General features: G+C 38.7%; 1 protein-coding gene across 1 annotated transcript in view; it reads left to right on the top strand.

The window, feature by feature from the left end:
• ELP4 (elongator acetyltransferase complex subunit 4) overlaps positions 1-13,983 on the top strand; it is a 139,469-nt gene extending 125,486 nt beyond the window's left edge. The window contains exon 10 of the mRNA XM_071559065.1: positions 13,367-13,983. Within this exon, the coding sequence (XP_071415166.1) occupies positions 13,367-13,498 (132 nt within the window). The 3' untranslated portion in view covers positions 13,499-13,983. The remainder of the gene's footprint in view (positions 1-13,366) is intronic.
• Positions 13,984-14,250: the final 267 nt, after the last annotated feature.

Below are 14,250 nucleotides of genomic sequence, written 5' to 3'. Positions count from 1 at the left end.
ATCTCTATGAAACTCGGAGATGCAGGAAGTAGGGCAGGAGATACTGATGAGACATTTGCCCAAATAATGTGGTCTCTTGCTCTTAGGTTATTAACTAAGTTCTTATTCATAGAACCAGTCACAAAGCTGAGGTACTGTCGAGGGAGAGAGCATGTGCTCAAGCACAATAATCTGTTAAGAACAGATATTCCTACAAAAGGCCTGATACAGTTTGCCTTCCTTTTCATCCAATATTGTTACTAGTGTGCAGATATCTTAAACTGATTATGTTGTGATATTGAATTAATTCATTTTGCTCTGGTATTGAGGTTGGCTGTAACCTGTGGAAGTGATAGTGAAGGATGAAAAAAATATTTTTCTATAGTTATCGCAAACCAAACCATTTCACATTTTTCCACTGCATATTTTGAAGTGAAAACCTCTTTGTTTTCTACGTCTCTTGTCAAAAATACGAAGCTTTAGTGTGTCAGTGCAGTCTATTCAAATGGAAAGAACCACTTAGATATTTTTTTTTCCTTTAGAGCCTCATCTTTTTGCAGTGCTGTAGCTGTTCCCTCTGGCAAGTTCCAACTACATTCAAAATATTTAAATAAAATGGTCTGATAAGGTTGCCTGGTCTCTTAGGTTTTTACTTATTTAGTGGAAGAAATGTTTAAATGGTATTTAGAAGAAATAATTATACAGGGAGTACAAAATATATTTCTTACTGGGTTTTCTTCCCTTCTTCCAACCTGTTTTCATGCTATGGGTCAGGACTTAACAGCTCTCAAGAGTGGCTGGCTGAATAGTGGCAGGCTTCTAAATCTCAAATCAAGTGCTCTTCAAAAGCACCTTACTTCTCTTGAGATAAAAACTTGAGGCAGGTTTTTTCTATCTGGCCTATTCATCAAGTATAATCTACTGAATTGTTGACATTTCTAAACACTAAAGGGATTTTAAAGATCTTATTGCTCTAAAGAGTCTTACTTGTACTACAGAATAAAGAAGTGAAATGAAAAAAATACTGACACATGAAAAGTACCAAACCAAATAACTGCTAGAAACAGCTGAAAGCAAATAGCTATAATTTGACATACAGTTTCTGTACGAAACACATTTTTGATGTAGGAATCTGCTCCAATGTTCAGCCCTTCCCCTAACTTTCAGATAAATAGTAATGTTTATTTTAATCAAAATTAGTCACAAAAGTCTTGCATTTAATGTGATACCAGTTTCTGTTATTCATATTTAATATATTTGTTTGCATTTACACTGAGAACATGCTGTTTGAAACAAAGTCATTTAAAAAGAAATTACATAACCTGTCTTTTAACCTTTCCCCAGCAACTTGTTATTCTGTGCTTAAAGTTCCTTTAGAGCACTGGTTTCCCAAAGAGAAGGCAGCATTGATCACCAGTGCAATACTTGTATTTTTTTATAGATAATATCAATCACTGAACAAATATATGCCACCGTGCATTTTCATACCGACACAGAGTGATCCAATATTACAGATACTAAATTACACTTCAGGGATTTCTGAAATCTAAAGATTATTTAATAGTAACCCTACAAAAAAGGCACCATTAGCTGGAGTTTTAAATTTTACTCCTCATGAGTCATGGGATATTAATGCTGGAGAGATATTCAAATAAGAATTATATAGTGCCTATATCCTTACCTGGGAGCAGTGGGAACTGAACATACCTCCTATATCAGTGTCAGATTCTAGGATGAGAAGACAATGATAGCAGAAATACCTTTTTTTTTCCTCTCCTGGCCTGCTTCTTGCCTTAGCATGAAGTGTCTGACAGGGGCATTTGCCATTGCAGACCTGAAGTTTCAAGCTTGTGAAAAGCTGCAAAAATAAACAAACTGGTCATCTGTTTAGCAGCCTTGGTTTGCAAATGTGCAGAATTTTGTAAATCAGCAATACATCTATCTATCCAAATAATAGTTGCTTTTAAAACAGAGATGAGTAGCAATGGTTTGCCCTTATATGGCCCTTTTCCATTTCTGTAGCACTGTTTTAAAGTGATTGAATAATTTGTGTTTCTCCACACATAATAATCCCGTGAGGCAGACTCAGAAAATACCTGTAGCAAAGAAGAACTTGTCCATGCATGAAAAGCAAAATAATTTTTTTTAAAACAGAGGGATAAAAAGCTCTAGAAAATTAGTCTGCTTTTAAAAGCTATTAAATTTTTCCTGTCCCTGAAGCTTTACAAATGTGCTAATTGTCGTGTTCTGGTCATGTAATGTGTTTCTGCACAAAGTTTAGGCACTTTGCTGTTGCCAAAGCCCTCGTGCAGTCTGGGGGAGGGACTGATGGGCTCTGTGACACAGGGTAATGAATCTTCCCTTTGGGCAGCACATGCTTCAGGTCTGAACACCCAGAAATGCTTCACAGATGTGCTGGGCTGCCTAGCAATGGAAATTTTCTAATTCTAGCTGACCTCAAAAAGTAAATAAGCTGCAGAGCATAGGGCTACTCCCAGTATAAAACAAAAATATCCCCTCTTCCCCACCTAATATTTACTTTTTTCCCCCCTTCATGCTTCTTCTTCATAACCAATGACTTGCCAATGACTTGAAACAGAGGCATTCAGGGACATATTGTGTGGGTGGTTTGCATCATGTAGTTGAATGTAAAACAATATGGCTCACACTGTCTCAGTGCCTTCCAGAGCACTAGTGCTTGTCTGGGAGAGAGTCTGTCCATCAGCCATTATCAGGAACTCCTGTCCAGTTGGGTGTGTTTTTTGTACACACAGCTTCTGCCGTTGATGTACAGGGGGAAATCAGCACAGTCAATCTACACAGCACCTAGAGAAACTGCTGGGGCAGCATCCAGGCAACCCAGAGCTGGGCAGGTCCACAGTCGCTGAGCTGCTCTTCTTAGGAAAGCACTTCATTGGAACTATAGAGTAAATATTGGAAATCAGTGGAACCTTGTAGGTGATCTTAGCAATACCTGGCAGAACTGTTCAATCCAGAAATCTGTTTGCATTCCTGCAAGCCAGTCACTGAAATGCACTTGTAGTGGAGACTTGCCAGTGTGAGTTACCTGTGTTGGAGCAGAACCGTTCTGGGAGGGGTTGAAATCTGTCTGGACAGTATTACCAAGAGAGAGAGTATGTTTTATCAGTTATTCAGTGCACTTGCTCACCCTCAGTAGTGGTTTTTAAATGGGGGTATTAATGAGTGTTCTGAAATGTGACAGGAACTGAGACAGAAGCCTGATAAATTACAGTGAACTTGTAACAGATATTTTTGGATGCAAACTCAAATATTTGTTTAGCTTTTTCAATTTAGTTGAAATTTTAGGGGGTGACAATAACACTGTAATCCTAGAACAGATGCTTCTGCTCTCAGTGCTGTTTCTCCCTCCTCCTCACTTACATAGCTTTTGTTTGTACACACAGTGCCTTGAACACTTCTCAAGCTTCCCAGTAGAGAGACTCAAGTTGTAGAGTATTGTTGGCATCACCAGCAACTGGAACATTTCCAGTGAGCCATCTGTGGTTTGATACAAAATCTGTACTCTGTGGCATGTTGCAAATGTCATTCAAAGGAAGAGCAGACATAGTGAAGGCACTGACTCAATGAGAAGCCTGATGTAGTTGTAGGACTGAATTCCTCCCCTTGACCTTTTACACCCCAAGTTAAGAATTTAGTTTAAGCTAATCACTCAGGTTTCCTGAATAACCAGCAGATATGGACAAGTACTTGCAAGGACAATTCATCTCATCCTAAGTATATAATACAGGTTGGTCTGAATGGCTGACTTGTAGACAGCTGCAATTAGGTTGAATGAATCCATCAGGGAAGAGAATGTGACATGAACATCAGCATACATCAGACTGTCCTGAGAGCCCTGGAATTACTCAGACTTGCATCACAAGTCCCACACTGCTCTTACGTAAACTCAGGGAGGAGAAACTCAGCAAAAAGAACAGATCCACAGGAGAAATGTTATTCTCCTTGTGTTGGACAGAGATGATAACATCAGACTCATGAGCTACTCTTTGAATTTGGAACAGTATTTCCCTTTAGGATTTAGTCAATGCATTCCAAACTCAACTATAATACGCCCTTTGCCACTTAATTTCTTCCTTTCTCTGTTCTCTTTCACTCACCTTTCTAAGCAATATTTTTCCAGTTAGAAGGTAAAAAAATAAGCTTTTGGATTAATATAGTATTTATATATCATGACATTTTTCCTTCTGTCTTCCACTTCTTCCTTTTTAGCCACTTTGCATACTCAGACTGTAAACTCTTTAGAACAGAGACACTCTTTCAAAATGTGTGTGATAAGAACTGTATCAGTATTACTACAGTGTGCTAGGTAAGTATTTAGTCCAGTTCTGGTGATCAGATTACCTTGTATTTCTCTGAATTTTGGATCAGACAAGCAGTTGAACATCTGTAGTCCATGGGTAGCCTATAAACATCGCTGATGGATCCAGCCCCTGCACAGCCCAGGGAGCTTCTTCATTGTCCAGAGACTGCAGCTGTAACACAAAATGGGGCTGTTACCTGTACGTGGGATTTAGAGTACTCTGTGGTGCCAAACTCTGGGCATTCTCAGGCATCAGAAAGGGTAAATCTAAATCCACTCACCTCTACTCACATCTAACTGGAACTTCTTCAGCCATCCAAAAACCCCAAGGGATTCATTTTACACAAACATGTACAGAATTGAGGTGTATTGTGTTCAGTTCTGGGCCCCTCAGTTCAGGAAAGAGATTGAGGGGCTGGAGCTGATCCAGAGAAGAGCAACAAGGCTGGTGAAGGGACTGGAGCACAAGTGCTATGGGGAGAGGCTGAAGGAGCTGGGAGTGTTTAGCCTGGAGAAGAGGAGGCTCAGAGGTGACCTCAGCACTGTCTAGAACTACCTGAAGGGAAGTTCTAGCCAAGTGGAGGGTTGGTCTCTTCTCCCAGGCACTCAGCAATAGGACAAGGGGGCACAGGCTCAAGCTCTGCCAGGGGAAATTTAAGTTGGAGATTAGAAAAAAATTCTTTCCAGAGAGAGTAATCAGGCATTGGAATGGCCTGCCCAGAGAGGGGGTGGATTCCCCATCCCTGGAGGGTTTTAACCTGAGACTGGCCGTGGCACTGAGTGCCATGATCTGGTAAAGGGACTGGAGTTGGACCAAGGGTTGGACTTGATGATCTCGGAGGTCTTTTCCAACCCAGTCCATTCTATGATTCTATGAAACAAATATCTCTGAAAAATTTTCACTTCACAACAGCCAGTGTTATAAAACTAAGCTTTAAATTCAGTCTCAGGAATACAGAGTTCTGGTCAGAAAACAGAAACAGCACCATATGACACATCCAAACAAATCAGCACAGGCTGAATTGAATTCTTCTGGATATTATCATATCCCTTCTGTAAAGGAAATACACTGGAAAGCTGCACAGGAGAGGCACATATAAAGATTCAGTGTTCTGAAATGTCAAACAGCTTTTACAATATCTACCACAAAAGGAAGTATGTTTATTAATGGTTCTTAATTTTGCCAGGTGTCTTTGAAGATGCTGTTTCAATAACGTCTTTGTATTACTGGAAACCCACAACAAAGATCAATGTCTGTAAATGAGGTGAAAGGGAAAATTGCCCTGGTTCTATTTTACATTCTCTAAGTGATACAAGAGTTTTAGAATTGTGTGCAAATATTTTCAGTATTATTATCTCTCCTTTAGCAGACAGGCAGAGATATAGAGATAGAAGTATATTTATCAGCTAAAGTAGAAGCTGCCTGTCAACACCTGATGTTGGCAATGGTTATTTTTGATGGTTTGGATTATTCTTCAACTTTTAAAAAAAATTAATAGGACATGCATATGGTTGATGTGCTAATTTTAACATGGGTTAATATAATTGTGATTTGTTATAAGTAAATCACAGTTACCTAAAAAGTAGAAACTTTCGGAATGTTCTTTTTAAAAGTCAAGTCTTTTGTATGTATAACCAGTTTTGAAAAGGTACCCATAGCTGAGGTCTAAAAATGGTAATGTAGTATCTGTGAATGTAGCAAAACAAGAAGAAACTGAGTTCATTTCCATTGTACAGAAAAATAGATTCCAACAAGTTTATCTCGTGAATTTGTTAAAGTACTGAGAAAATTGTAACATGAATGGGAACATAAGAGATTCACAGTAAATGAGTTTAAAAATAGTTTGTCTGAGGCAAAAATGCAGTTATGGGAGAATAGTTTGTCACCATTCTCTCCACGAGATAAATATTGTCCATTGTGAAACACTGTCATTATTTGTGAACCAAATTTCATGACTAGCATATGATTTCTGCCTGACACAGGTCTAGGCCAGTTAGAGTGACTTTTCTGCTCCTTGCTGAGATAGCATGTGATGTCTTCAGTGGCAACAGGTTTACTGTTTAGTCCTTGAGAAGTGAACTGAACTCGAAAGTGTTTTTAGGTGTTGTGGCATTAATAGTAAGTTCATATCTTTTCATAGCAATATTTTTGTATGTGAGTTGTTACAAAGTTATGTCAACATAAGTGATATGTCACTCTGATAGGCTGCATGTCATATAAAAGATAATTTATTTCATTAGAATACACATATCTGGTGTCTCTCAGTTGGTGAGCTTGGTGAGAGAAGAAGCCAGAACTTGTAGCAAACTTCTATGTCAAATATTTTAAAAAACCTTTCTCTCCAGAAGAAATTTCCTTTCATACCTGTCCATCTTTATGTTTATATTAAGCCTAGAGGTGGTATTTTGGTTTTGCCAAGACCAATTAGTTAATCTCCTTGGTGATGATCAGATAAGAAAGTAGTAAAATCATTGACTGGCAAGACTGAGGTGCTTCTGAAATGTGTTATTTCCTTAAAACCCACCTGTTTCATGACACCTACAAAAATGCTGAAGTCTTTTCCTAGGTATGATAATAGAAATTATTACTAGTAATTATAAAGGAGGTAGCAATAAAAAGACATGAAAGGGAAAGCAATAATGCAAGGTGGTGCATTGTGGCCATCATAAACAGAAGCGGGAAGAGTAGTCTTGATGCTACAGACTGTTCTGTCCTGTCTTGTGTGGCCTTTATGGAGTGGCAAGGGTTCTGCTTCAAAGAGAAGTAAGTAGGATATAAAGCTCCCCAACTAAGAGCCTGCATCTTTCATTTTCCCAGCATTCCTAAAATTCTTCTCCCCACCCCCCTCTTCCCCCTAAACCAAATCCCTTCGGCTTTGGTGACTTCAGTCTTCATGGACTTGTAGCAAATGGAAGTAGAAGGGATCTAGAGAGGTCATTAACCCATCTCCCTGCCCCAAGGCAGGGCTGCAGCCATAGTAGACTAATAAGCTCTCTTTTTTTTTTGGTCAAAGATCCAAATAAATGAATTGTAAAGAATTTTTTTAAGTTTAATTTTGGGAAATTTGGGCTCAGTTGTTAAAGCTTCGTGTCACTGTTAAGAGTCACAAGGTTGACTTCACTGAAATTACTTTAATATGAATCAAATTAAGAACAAACTACCATCACATTTTTAATGAGATTGAGTGATTTTGCATCACTCATGTTATTATGGATTTGGTTGCTACAGTATTACACTTATAATAGCTATGGAAATACACTAATGATTTTGGAGTAATATGTGGAATTACTTGTGGTTTAGATTTTTGCCAACATATATAGATCTGCTTATCATATTGTTGCTAAACAATTTTATATTCTTTATTGCTTAAAACATTTTACAGAATATGTGATTTTAGTAGCCCTCAATTAATTTTCTGAAATTGTTCTGTATTTTGAGTGTCTTCTACCTCAATTATTTCTGTGTATTTTAGCCAGCATAAAAACAATCTGTACAGACACATATTCCCTCAACTCTGACAAGTGATTTTTGAACTGATTGGGTTTTATACTGTGTCAGTGTAATATTGGATTTCACTAGTTGCCTCCATAGTGCAGTGCCATTGGTTCCTCAGAGGAATATGTGTATCTGATGTGTATAGCTGTGCAGCAGGCAGTTCTTTAGTGTTAGCTCTGGTAGCTAACTCTGTGTTTAACCTGTCATTGGTTACTTGAGTTCAGTCATATGGTTTTTCCTTTATTTTCAATTCCTCTCATAGTCTGTTAGAGCCTGCATGCTGTTTCTGTGCATTTTGTAACTGAAGTACAATCAGCATCAGGAGAGGCTTTGAGGAAAACTGCTGATCAGTCTTCTTAATACCGAAAAGGAAAAAAGTCTTGACATTGGGAAATATGAGAGTTTTATAATAAATCTCTGAAACAATCTCCTTGACACAGTAAGATACACTGGCAAAAGCACTTGCTAGTATTTTTGTATACTAGGATTTAAAAAACTAAATTGCACCCCAACCAAACACAGCAGCCCACTAGAAGCTCCTAAAACAGCCATGATATGGATCTTTACATCCCAGTCATACATGGCAGACCAGTGTCAGAAAACCATCAGTGCTGTATTTGGTCCTCTGCGCTGGTACTGGTCTCACTGATTGCTCCATGGCCCTTCTGAGATGTCCTTTTACATATTCTTATCCTCCACTTCTGCCCTTTTCTTTTTCCCCATTGAGAACAAATGAAGTAATTAGAAGTTTTCTCCAGGCAGAGGGAGGAGCAGAGGCAAAGTATGTAATAAGTTTAGTCTAAACTGTTTTCCTTTGGTAATGCATGCCCTAGAGCTGTGTGCTTAGCTGGGTTCGGTGTAATTGTTCTGTCCTGCAAAGCCTTCCAAGCTGCCTGAAACAGAGCACCAGCACTCCCATCCTGCCCCTTCCCTGCCTGTGCCTTGCTCAGGGAGAACCTTCTTCCACAGCCAGTTATTTCTTCACCAAGTCAATGAGAATCTTACTTTGAAGATCCTGAATTTAAACATTTCTGACTGCCTCCATGGGTGAAAATAGTGTGTGATCATGTAATTAAATACACTGTAATAATGCAGATACACAATTAACTTTGCACAAAGGAAGTTTACTCCAACATCCCCTAGTTTTTACACTGACAAATTTTACCTTCCTTTTATACATTCTTTGGGAAGTTATCACTGGGAGGTGACTACAGGATCCTATTTTCACTTGCATGTTTATTTTTGCCACATTATGACCATTTTCCCTTGAAACACTGTTGCCCTGCCCGATTGCTCTTGGATACAGGAAGCTTTGTGTTTATCCATGGGAATAGTTCAGTGAAAATCTGAAATTGTTTAAAAGAACAAATGAATGCACAATTTTTTGTCTGGCATTTATGCCAGGGATGGGTTTTTGCTGTCCTGTGGAAACCCACCAGCTTGACCCACCTGCTTGGCACACCCAGTACTATTCAGCTTGACCCTTTTTTGGGCATGTTCCTGCTTTTTGAACCAGGAGGTGAGACACTGCCTGTCCCCACACTCTGGGCAGGGGCACCGGGACAAGGGAGAGGGGCAGGAAGTGGGAAGGGGCAGCACTGCCAGCAGGAGAAAGGACAGATCAAGAACAGGTGGAAAGAAGAGGAGGAGGAGAACAAAATAGGGGATGAGGAAGACAAGGGGTTGAGGGTTGAGGCAAGGAAGATTGTGGTCTGACACTGAATTTGGACCTGGGCAATGGCAGAAACAGGCAAGAAAAACCCAAGAATGGCAGGAGTGAGAAGGAAGAGCTTGGAAGCAGCAAGCTGAGACAGGGGCAGAGGCTGAACTAGAGAAGAGAGACTTTTTTCATGAAAACCAGTTGCAGAATGGGAGGCCTGGATAAGAAAGATTAGGATTGCAGAATCATCAGACTGATAAGAGAAAGAGGGGTTGAAAAGGATGGAGGTCACAGCCTCAGAAACAGCAGAGAAGTCTGTCCACCAGAATGCATTTTGCCCTTTACTGGGACTTTAAATGTGGTTGTTTCTCTGTGGTCAGCAAATATCTGTGAAAATATCTGATCGTTCCATGATGCTGTGATCAAAAAGGATCACAGCCTATTCACTGTATGACTGCCTCATTCAAGGGGCTGCAGTGTCCCCATTGGTGCCCAAATTAAAGGCCTGTTGTTTAACCTGTGGATGTCTGTATAATGCCATGCAATGAATTTCCAATTTGTGGTTTAAAATCTAGAATATTTTTAATGGTGCTAAAATATTTATTAGAATTAATATTTTCAGCTCTGTATTTGTTTTTAAGCTGCACACAAAAAATGTAAGCGTTGATATTTTGAAATACCTACTCAGGCTTTATTCAGAGGTAGCATGTGAGTGTCCAGTGACTCAGATCTTAATGGCAGGATAATATTCAGTTGTTTCCAAAGGACTCTAGTGCTGTTTAGTGTTCAGAATACGTCTGAATGTGGTATGTGGTATGTGCAGTGAAAAATATGCTTCCTGGAGAACCAGTAGTTTGTTGCAATGTTTGAAAATGGGGACTGTAGAGAGGGTAAGGATTGCAGGAGAGATGGCCTTGCAGTTAAGACAATTGAAGGATATCATGGAATGTATGATGTGTCTCTGCCAATACCACTGAGCTTCTGTGTGATCTTGTTGCTTCAACCTATCATTTTTGTTTCTATACTCTTATTTTGTGTCTCTCACTTTCTGAGTGCCTGACTTTGAGTTCTTGAAGAAATACTAAGCACTCACAGCTGCAAATGAAGTTAACATTTGACTATATGAAATCCTGCAAAATGCTAAACATTCTGGAAAAGCAAGTGCTAAATGCCTCAGACTGTGTTTCTCAAATTAGTAGATACCTTTTGCCATGTGTTTCATGTGCCTCAATTCCCTGTCTCTAAAATGGAGGTAAATTTTCTGCCTTCTCTCACAAGAATATTAGGAAAATAACGCAGTTGGTGTTTGTGAAGCATTCAAGTGCTATATTCTGACATGTGCTATTGAAAAGCCATTCTGTCTTCAGAACAAAGTTTGAATAGTGTACAATAAATATGTCAGGAAAGTTCAGAGTAAACAGTGACAGGAAAATAAAATACTGAATGGCCAGTCACTAAATAAGCAGTGTGCATCCTCTTCACTGAATAAGATGGGGGAAGAAGAGTATATGGCTGTATAATGAAATACTGTATCATAACAAGTACATCTTTAAAAGTCTAATTCAGTTCCAAGATCCAATTGGAGGATCCTTAATTTTTTACTTTTCTTATTGAAGTCTTTACAAATTTATAAATATTTCTTCTGTCTACTTTCTGTTTATAATATATATTAGTGAATGAACACAGCATTGACCAAATGACTTTGTAAATATATAAGATTTCTTCTGGCCACACTTTTAAGTCCAGGCCAGTGTGGCAGGGTTTACAGTTGTTCCCTGCCTGTGGTATTAGTCCCTGTGTAAGATGAGTTTGCTGAGTCTTGGTTCTATTTGCTCTTCCTCACCTTGCTGTGAATCCATTTGGCAGACTTGGCAAAAGGGTCAGTAGTTGCAGGAGAAGGCAGCATTGCTACGTGTTCCCTAGAGGAAGGTGTCTCTCCTGCTCCTTTCAGGGCAGAGAGATGCCAGCAGTGAGTGGGAGAAGGCTGGATTGGTTCACTTGTCTCTCCACCTCCCACATACCCTGTATCATGCTAGCAGAGTACTGTACACTTTTTTTTTTGAAAGAAAATGTTATTCAAAGATCTATCTTGTACTTCCCAGCTTCTCCTCCTCCTCTGTTTTCAGTGGTTACAGCCCCCCTCTTACAATCCAGCCTGTACATTGGCTCTTCCCAGCAAACGTTTTTCTCAGCCGCCAAACAAGATAGGCTCGTGACCTGGTTTATATTGTGTTGTAGAAATGAGACATCATGGACTGCAGCTCACATCCACAGCCATGCTTAACCTTCCTCAGAATAAGGGCAGGACTGTAAGTGAAGGACCCTGTACAACAGCACTGATTTAATGCAGTGATATGTCAGAGCTGCACATTAGTATATGGTATTTATGAGGAGCAGGTTTTGATATTTAAATTGTGCTTCATAGGCAAAATGCTGTAAATAAATGCATACATTTCTCCTATTTTAGCACTGAGGGGTGTCACCTCACCCTGGACACAGGCTTTCCTATTCCTCACGCATTACTTGATGTAATTCCTTCCCTTGGAGAAGACAAGAACCCAGCACACATTGTTCCCCCAGTGCTGCCCACAGCCAGGGCTGGGAGGAGGCACTCGAGAGCATCTCTCAAGTTATGCCTAATTGCACAGTCTCAAAGACAGCAATGAACTGAACAGTCAGCTCATTGTAAATACAAAGATTCCTTACACTTTTTAATTGAATCCTTATCTTATCATACAAAAGTTTTAAAGGTATTGAATAAAAGGCAGTTGTTTACATGTTGTGATAAAAGCAAAAATGTAGCAAAAACTGAGAATAGTGATAGTCCACACAGCCTCCTGATACAGTTTTGCAGCCATTACTGTTCTCCTGTTCCCTTCAGAAGCCTGTGCATTTTAAAAGAAGAACACAGTTTAGCCTGTGCCTACTAAATCTTTCAAGAAATAAGCTCCTTCCATGATACCAGTTTCATGAATTATTGCACTGTGCTGAAGATGCTCAACTGCCTCATCTGACTGTCTTCCAGTGCCTCGCTGTGTCCAAAAGCAAGCCAGTAATTAACCAAGTAAAGCCTCAGCTTTACATTACTCTTCACCTTAATTGACAAAAGCTAAATGGTAATGTCATGTCTTTTATATAAAAGATCCTCAGAGAGAGGGTAGAAATATTTTTGTCATAGTTGAAAAATAAGGCTTATTATGCAAGGACAGTGTGTTTGTGGGCAACCATGTAACCAGTGTCTCTGTTTCCATCTGTAACTGGGTGTAATGTTCCTACAACTCACTGGGGAGGGCAAGCTTGGATTAATATATATGATTGCCTTATACAAATGCAACTACTACCACTGTGTGTTTTTATTAGCAACTATCAGTAGAACATGGAGAAAAAACATCTGGCAGAATAATGCTGCAGCCAGGGTGAGCCCTCTCCATCTTTTGGCCATCTCATCACTTATGTTCAGACTTTACAACAAGTGTGCATGCTTGAAATAAAACTGCACTTATATTGCAGTGATATAGAAATCAAATTATGTGATGTAGAGGTTGACAGGCACACCACTTGTTTTTAAAGGAAGAATGATCACAAATAATTATCTTGAGCAAAATTTTATTTTGTTTAGAAAATATTCATAAGGGAAAAATCTCTTCCAATTCACAGAATCCAATATATATTGAAAACATACAAAACTGTTTCCAGGTCAGCCTAAAAGAGTGTCTGGGAAGTGTTTTATTTGTGTGAGTAAACACCGATCAGTCAGGAAAAATACTGCATTTTGAAATATGCTATGGAAAATTAATTCTACTGCATTTATTTTTTTCCCCTCCCTGTTTTTCTCCTCTCTCTCTCCCATCTCCCTCTCCCTCTCCCTCCTGCAAATCTCCTGCCACAGCGGCTGCATTTGCCTCCAGACTTGTCAGACACAGTGAGCCGCGCGAGCAAACAGGATCTGGCAGGATCCGCCAAACTGCTGAGCTCAGGATGTGGTGCGATGGCCATGGGCAAGAAGCACCTGGACTTCTAGTGATTTCTACTTAGCAGCTTCACTCAGATTTGTATGACACTCTAATTATGAGTGTTAATGACTTATATAAATATTTTTATTAATGATTTGACCCAGCAGTCTTTAAAAATACATGTCATATGATGCCTTTTCTCTTTTTCTCTTTTTTCTTTTTTTTCTTTTTTTTTCTTTTTTTTTCTTTTTTTGTTGTTGTTTTTTGTATTCTGGTTTCTTTGTGCTAATTTTGGTCTTGTTTGGATTTTGTTTTCCCTTAAAGCTTCTCTTATGTTGGGTCCTGCCATTTTTCTGCTCCACTGGAAACATACAGTATTTTGTTGCTTTCCTTAAAATATGAAGATTGCTGTTACCCTTTCGTTTCTATTTTGTTTTTTACATTAAAAATAAAGAGATATTTTGTCCAATAGAATTTTTATAAAATTACATTTAATATTTTGTATGAATAATGAGTTGGATGGTTTATTGAAATAAAAGAATAGATCCAAGCAGTTCATTGTCACGTGTTTTTTGGAAAGCAAACTACATAGTTTTTAAAACATTCGTTTTTGTAATTTGAATTACCATGCTTAAATTTCAGGAAATCTTTATAATAGTTTATTAAATATGTAATAATAAATTTAAAATACATAGGAGAGTGTTTATTCTAATATGCCAGTAATTAAGAATGGTTGTTTTTTAAATCAGAATATATTACAGATAATTACTTTGCCTTATGGCTTACTGCATGCATTAAAATGCACTTGAATGGAATTTAT

The sequence above is a fragment of the Pithys albifrons genome, chromosome 6 (assembly GCF_047495875.1).
Source record: "Pithys albifrons albifrons isolate INPA30051 chromosome 6, PitAlb_v1, whole genome shotgun sequence".
Taxonomy (NCBI): Eukaryota; Metazoa; Chordata; class Aves; order Passeriformes; family Thamnophilidae; genus Pithys; species Pithys albifrons.
This window is presented reverse-complemented; position numbering and strand designations above follow the sequence as displayed.